Source organism: Crocuta crocuta, unplaced genomic scaffold, assembly GCF_008692635.1.
Source record: "Crocuta crocuta isolate KB4526 unplaced genomic scaffold, BGI_CrCroc_1.0 scaffold282, whole genome shotgun sequence".
Taxonomy (NCBI): Eukaryota; Metazoa; Chordata; class Mammalia; order Carnivora; family Hyaenidae; genus Crocuta; species Crocuta crocuta.
Genome location: NW_027529174.1, coordinates 3,416,748 through 3,424,051, shown reverse-complemented (window position 1 = coordinate 3,424,051; position 7,304 = coordinate 3,416,748). Strand labels below are relative to the sequence as shown.

Genomic DNA, 7,304 nt, shown 5'->3' with positions numbered 1-7,304 from the left:
TAAATAATAAGAACACGGGGGGGGGGGGAGGGCGGGGAACAACCCTGTCTTCTAGTTCTAATCTTAAATGGATTAAGAGAAGGACTGATTTCCCTTTTTATGGTACATTAAGATCTGGGAATCCAGAATGTCTGTAAGAGGAATAGTCCCAGCAAGTTTGGCTCGATTAGCGGTGAGAGTTCAGGATGTGAAGTTCAGCTGTTGCATGTAAAGCCCAGTCTGCCACTCGCCACCTTGGGATGGTCCTAGTCACCATAAGCCACCCCTGTTTATTGTATGCTTGCTTGTGCAAGGCAACTGTTTAGAGATTGGTCAGTCTGGAGTACTGTGTCAAGCACTTTTGCCTGCATGATCTCATTTAACCCACCAAACAACTCATGAAATCTGAAGTATTATTTTTGCATTATAGAACATATTGAGGCTTAATTACAGATACTTGTGACCTTTCCAGTGTATCTGTAAAGGGTAGTTTGGGTTTCATATGACAGAAAACCCAAAAGAAAAGTAAAAGAAGTGTAGTAGTGGAGGTTCTGTGAAGCACTCAGGACCAAGTCCTTCTATTCTTCCATTTTCTTACTGTCTCTGGTGTAGCCTTCCTGTTCTTGGCCCAAGGCAGCCACTGGGTAGGCAGCTACCACAATTGGAAGGCAGGGTGGAGGAGGGATGAGAAGGAAAAGAGCAAAGGGCACATGCCAGCCATGTTTTAAGGTTTTCCTATAGCTGCCATATCATACTTACAACTTAGTGTCCAAGCTTGAGTCACATGGCTACACCAAGCTGCAAAGGGGGTGGGAAATGTAGTTTTTACTGTGGGAGGCCATGTTTCTCTTATCAAGGAAAAAAGGGGAAAACCTATTCCATGGTAACTAACAAATCTCTGTTACTCAAGGCCAGTGGTGGAGGCAGGATTTGAACCCATGTGTCCGCCTCGCCTCTGACATCTGTGCTCTTAACCACCAGGCTGTATTGACTCAATGTCCCCATTTTGAAAATGGGGATAATAGCATGTGAGCCACCATTACAGAGGTAGGAGGAGTCCTCTCAGGTCCTAGGGGAAAAGGCTTTTGTGAGATGGCAGGCAGTCAACTTCTCACCCTCACCCCTTCGGCAGGAGCAATGGCTACAGGGATCTTTTCTATTCTTTTTTTTTTTTTTTTTTTTTTNCCAGGGATCTTTTTTTTTTTTTTTTTTTTTTTTTTTTTTTTTTGGAGCTTCTTAATTAATATCGCCAAATCTGTTGTGCTTCCATTACAGGCTCGGCTACCTGTGAAGTGGATGGCACCTGAAAGCATTTTCAACTGTGTGTACACATTTGAAAGTGATGTCTGGTCCTATGGGATTTTTCTGTGGGAGCTGTTCTCTTTAGGTAAAATGCCTTGCCAAAGTCACCTCGGTTAGACTCAGAGCATCTTCTTTAAGATTTTGCCAATGTCCTGCTTGCTCATTATTAATAGTGATTTGCAAACCATTTGTGCCTCAGGAAGCAGCCCCTACCCTGGAATGCCGGTCGATTCTAAGTTCTACAAGATGATCAAGGAAGGGTTCCGAATGCTCAGCCCTGAGCATGCACCTGCTGAAATGTAAGGGTCGACACATTTTCCTTCAGATCGTGCTTCCCCTTTCATTTTCCGTTACGAAGACAGAAACCCAGATGTTAAGGGTTTTCACTAGTACGGATTGAAATGCCAATGTCGCCTGGTTCCTTTTTTATGACGTCTGGATCAAATGTCATTTGGGTAGCTTATTTTCATGATCTCTTGTCACCAAACATGCAGAAAGTTTCAGCCGCCTTGCATATAGACAGTGTTTTATTTCACTCTGCATGTTCCATTCAGTATGTCCGGTTGCATGGCACTGGAATTATTTTTGAGATTGGCACATGGCCTCCACCGTGAGAAGCCAGGTTAATGGCATTGGGGAGATGATCAGAAATGGCTTCCTGTTTTGCAGGTATGACATAATGAAGACTTGCTGGGATGCTGATCCCCTGAAAAGGCCAACATTCAAGCAGATCGTGCAGCTCATTGAGAAGCAGATTTCAGATAGCACCAATCATGTGAGTGTCCTCTGGCCAGGCGTAGAATCCCCGTTCTTTCTCTTGGTTCCAGATACACCCTTCTGAGGCTCTGGGGGCAAAGACCATTACCCATCCCTTCTCTCCTTGGCTTAAGTGGCAAACTGGGCTTTGGGTAGGCACGTAATGCAATGGAAACAGGTACTTTCTGCTCAGTCCCCCCTTTCTGAGCTTACAGACATGAGATGAGGAGGAAAAAGAGTGGAGGGCTTTGCATGCAGAAATACGGAAGCAGAAGCCTCTGTAAGGATTTGCTGTGTTTCCTCCCCCACCCCAAGTGCTGGTCATGGGGTCGGCATGTTCTCTGTGTCATGTGCCATGGCCATTCAGCCTTTGGATGGTTGGGGTAATGTCAACTAGAATGAAAGCATAGAAAAGACAGCTTGTTACTACAGTGAAATAAGCCTTCTGCTCAAACAAGCATAGCCAGAAAATGGTAGCTAGCTGTCATGCCCACAAGCCATATAGAATGAAGAGCTATTTGAAGTTGGGAGGCCCCTCCCAGTGATTGGGGAGGGGAGAATTCAAAACTCAAATCCATTATTTCTTCTCCTGCTCTTAAGGAAGAATTCACGATCCTTACTATAACTCAGATTTATCTAAGCTGCTCTTTTTGATGGATTGTGTGCGTGGAGCTACCTTTTCTAAGAGTGTATCACTGATGTTTTGGGGTTAGAGCTTGCTCCTCTGGGTGTCCGAGCAGATTTCAAATACAACAGCATTTCCTACCCTTGGAGAGGCTACCAGTTTCCCAGCAAATGACATCAGCCATTGGGTTAATCACTGGCCACAGAGGCTTCTAAATCTTTTTAATAGGTTAGATAGTACTTGTTCCCAGGTGTGTCCCAGCACATTGTTCGCCATCATTTTGTATGTATCAGACCTGGGAGGGAGGGGGAAGGAGGAGAAAACAAAGCTTGGGTGTCCTTTGGTCAGTGTGATTGGGGATTTGGTCACGAAAGTCTTGTAAATCTCCTCCCTTTAAAAGGCTTTGTCAGTTATTTGGGATTCTGATGCTGCAAATGTGTCCCTTTGTTACTGTGTTCATGGCGATGGGGACTGGCTTATCAACTGTGGATTTGTTTTCCCCAGATTTATTCCAACCTAGCAAACTGCAGCCCGAGCCGGGAGCGCCCCTCGGCGGTGGACCATTGTGTGCGGATCAATTCTGTGGGCAGCAGCGCGTCTTCCACTCAGCCTCTGCTGGTGCACGAGGAGGCCTGAAGCCCCCAGAGTGCCAGGGCCTTGCCAGCAAAAATGAGCCCTTTTCTTTTGGTTTCTATACTGGTTATTTCGTTCGACTCACATCCTGTGCCAGGGTAGAGGACACCCTGCTGTAATCCCGTCTTTACAAGCACACTTTAGTGGCTAATGACTTTTGTCATCAGCCACCACACTGTTGTGAGGGTTTGAACTGCATATATTCCCAATAGCAAGGTAGCCCCCGTTAATGGGGGGGAAAAATGCAGACTTAGAGCAAGGGTGGGACAGGCCAGACACCCTGGGTCCTTTCCAAGGCTTCTCCAATTTCTGTTTGAAGAGCATAGTTGAAAGTTTATTTGAATAAGTGGCAGTAGTCGCCTTCGGGGCTCGTAACCATCCATAATGATACGATGATGCAGCACGATTAGAAACTGAAACCTGATCTCTTGATGTGGAAAATGGAATGTTCTTAGAACAAAGGGCAGACGTCAGTGAATATCTGGGCTTAAGAAATCTAGGATTTCGTGCTGGGAATGAGACACGGGCCATGGAAAACTGCTCCCCAAGCAGGAATAAAGAGTTTGCTGCTGGGCCTCCATGCTACTAACCTGGTCTTTAAATAGAGTTTGCTCTTAGGGCGCCGAATTGGAGAGAAGTCCTCCCAGCCAGCATTTGTATATACTCATCTATAAACTGTACATGTTCATATATATGAGGGGAGAAAACCCACAAGATGTAGTTTCTGGATATGACCCTGGCTCAAGTCTGCTGTGTGTAGAAATAGATTAAGAGCCAGACACGTTTGAAGGAAACAGTACCTTTTTTTTTTTTTTTAAGGAAAAAACCATAATTGCCAAGCACAATCTTAACAAAAAAATCTCCTTTTGTAGCCCATGAACTTGCTCTCCAGAGTCTCCAGAACAAGCCTACCAGCTTCAGAGTGGCATTGTGCTCAATGGATTGGATGCCATTTGAGAAAGTGACTGATTTACTGCATGGCTCCCTCGGGAGTGAAAAAACCGTGCTGTTTTAGTTTGGATCCTTCTGTAGCCAGAAATTAAATTTAGACTCAGCCTCCTCTGCAGGCATATCCTGGACGCCGGGCCAGTACCTATATAAGTGTGTATGTGTGTGCGTGTGTGTATGCTTGTAGACAAATATTTTTGGGGGTATTCTTGCCTTGAGCCCAAGAGGGTCCTTAACACCCAAGAAGTAGCTTGGCCTTCATCAGTACTGCCCTTGTTTCTCTTCACCCAGCTGTCTAGAGAGCTTCCAGAAAGCTTACATAGCAGCCATATAGGAAGCAGAGTGCTTAAGTACTTATTTATTTGCAATCCACCTACACTTAAAGCACTCTGTTGTTTATATACTCAACATACTGTATCCATTCCTTAGACATAAGGCTACTCTCCTGCTGAAACATATTTAAATTTTACCCTTTGGGCTGTAGCCTGGATATTAGTCTTAGAGGTAACCTTTTTTTTTTTTTTAAACTCACCGCCCAACTGCCAGAGGTCCCTGTGTGCGGCCATGTTTGTAAGTTGTCTCGCGAGATTCAGGTATGCCGCCTTCACGGTTCCCCTCCTTGGGTCCCTTAGACTACATTTAGAGAACTGTGGTCGTTTAGCTGGAAGTAACCATTTGCACTGGAGTTCTATACTCTCGCACCTTTCCAAAGGTAACAGGTTTTGGGGTTTTGTTATCACCTAAGAGATTGTCGCTGTTCGCCATACTTTGTCAGAAAATTTCCTTTGTGTTTCTGTTGACTTTGATCTTAGTAAGAAAAGTAGCTGTTCATTTTGAGTGTCTAGGTACTTTAGGGGCACTTCACTGAGAGTTTTGTCTTGGATATTCTTGAAAGTTATTTTTATAGTTTTTTGTTTTTTTGTTTTTTTTTTTTACATCAGATGTTTCTTTGCAGTGGCTTAATGTTTGAAATTATTTTATGGCTTTTTTTTGTAAATATTGAAATGTAGCAATAATGTCTTTTGAATAATTCCCAAGCCCATGAGTCCTTGAAAATATTTTTTATATATACAGTAACTTTATGTGTAAATATGTACGCAGTGCAAGTTTAAAGGGTGTTGACGTTCCATGATGTTTCCTGGTGTATTGTCCAACTGTTGACCGTTCTTGAAGAATTCTAATAAAAATGTACATATATAAATCAAGTGGAATTTTTCTGATTATTTTTTCAAGTTTAGTGAAACTCAACTTCAAAGTGTTAAAGGGCATTCAACCTGACATTAGAAAGTTTGTACCTAGGGTCACCTGGGTGGCCCAGCTGGCTAAGCATCCGACTCTTGATTTCGGTTCAGGTCATGATCTCATGGTTCGTGGAATTACGCCTCATGCTGGGCTCTGTGATTCTCTCTTACCCTCTCTTCCTGCCCCTCCCTCAGGCTCGATCTCTCTCTCTCTCAAAATAAACATTAAAAAAAAGTTTATGCCTAAGGTACACAAGACTATCAGATCACTGGGATTTATATACTTGAAGATTCAACAGACACTTATTGAGAATTTAGTATGTGCTATATTTTTTTTTCATTTTATTTTTACAATACAAGGTCTCCATTTATTTTTTTATTTTTTAAATTTTTATTTTAATTTATACCAAAGTTAGCAGGCATATAGTACAATAATGACTTCAGGAGTAGATTCCAGAGATCCATCCCTGTGTATAACATGCAGTGCTCATCCCAACAAGTGTCTTCTTTAATTCCCCTCACCCATTTAGCCCATCCCCCCACCCATAATCCCTCCAGCAACCCTCAGTTCTCTGTGTTTAAGAGTCTCTTATGTTTTGCCCCCCTCCATGTTTTTACGTTATTTTTGCTTCCCTTCCCTTATGTTCATCTGTTTTGTATCTGAAATTCCACATATGACTGAAGTCCTATGATACTTGTCTTTCTTTGACTAATTCCACTTAGCATAATACCCTTTAGTTCCATCCATGTAGTTGTAAATGGCAAGATTTCATTCTTTTTGATTACTGAGTAATACTCCACGTCTTCATCAGTTGATGGACGTTTGGACTCTTTCGATATTTTGGTTGTTGTCAATAGCGCTGCTACTTGCAATGGCACTACTAGGTATATATCCAAGGGTTACAGGTGTGCTGTTTCAAAGAGGCACCTGCACCCCAAGGTCTCCACTTAACTTGAAAAATAAGTATAAGAAACATTTTGAGAATAATCCACATTGCTACAATTATTATTAGGTTGATTTGTGTGAAATGACCAGTTTGGTGGGCAAAATGATGGCTAACCAGCAACAATTTCATGTGGTCCACTCTAATATAACTGGTGTGTTCCCTCCTAAAAGAGATTGCCTGAAAATTAACGTGAACTGTAAAGTAATTCACAGGGTTGACATGAGGCATCTCAAAGTGGTTTGTGTTCTTCTTGGCTTGGATTTTGAAGAGAGGTTAGTCCATTGTGAGATGTTCATACTCTACCCTTCAACCTTATTCTCACTTGCTTCTGGAATATTAAGTTCTGTCACTTGCTTGGAGGGAGGGGATTGTGCCAGGTGGCTGGGTACTGTCTTGTGGCCAGAGCCTCCTTTGTGATCAGGAAGTTCTGTCCAGAACCTGCGCAGGGCCCAAGAGTCCTCCCCGCCTGAAACAGAACAACCCCAAACTACATGATCTTGTTAAAAATGGGTTAGGCACATAAAACATCAGTTCTGATTTTCTTTATTGATGTGGCATCTATACCTATGGTAGAACCTCCAGAAAGGAAAGGGAAGAGGGCTGAAAGGTGACCTGTGATGAAGAGGAATCTTCTTAAACTCAGGAGGGAATTATGTGGCCAGGGTACATCAATAGTCCATGAAATACAGACCCACATTTCTGTCCAGCATTTTCCATTATTGTAGTACAGACAGGAATGAAAGCTAATTGACCACAAATCAAAGAAGTCCTTTCTGAATGTTTTCAGTGTCATTTAGACTTTTTCATGTGTGTGAAATCTTGAGTTAAAAGCAGTCAATGGCAAGGGAACCTGGGTTAACTCAGTCAGTTACC

General features: G+C 42.8%; 1 protein-coding gene and 1 long non-coding RNA gene across 3 annotated transcripts in view; one reads left to right on the top strand and one right to left on the bottom strand.

The window, feature by feature from the left end:
- Positions 1 to 4,812, bottom strand: part of LOC144226381 (uncharacterized) — a 6,732-nt gene extending 1,920 nt beyond the window's left edge. The window contains exon 1 of the long non-coding RNA XR_013333619.1: positions 4,776 to 4,812. This is a non-coding gene — a long non-coding RNA (uncharacterized LOC144226381). The remainder of the gene's footprint in view (positions 1 to 4,775) is intronic.
- The window catches only part of KIT (KIT proto-oncogene, receptor tyrosine kinase), an 86,887-nt gene extending 81,439 nt beyond the window's left edge, over positions 1 to 5,448 (top strand). For both annotated transcript variants that reach the window (XM_077757771.1, XM_077757770.1), the window contains exons 18-21: positions 1,255 to 1,366; positions 1,481 to 1,580; positions 1,951 to 2,056; positions 3,167 to 5,448. In XM_077757771.1, coding sequence (XP_077613897.1) covers positions 1,255 to 1,366; positions 1,481 to 1,580; positions 1,951 to 2,056; positions 3,167 to 3,298 — 450 coding nt within the window. In that variant the 3' untranslated portion in view covers positions 3,299 to 5,448. The remainder of the gene's footprint in view (positions 1 to 1,254; positions 1,367 to 1,480; positions 1,581 to 1,950; positions 2,057 to 3,166) is intronic.
- Positions 5,449 to 7,304: the final 1,856 nt, after the last annotated feature.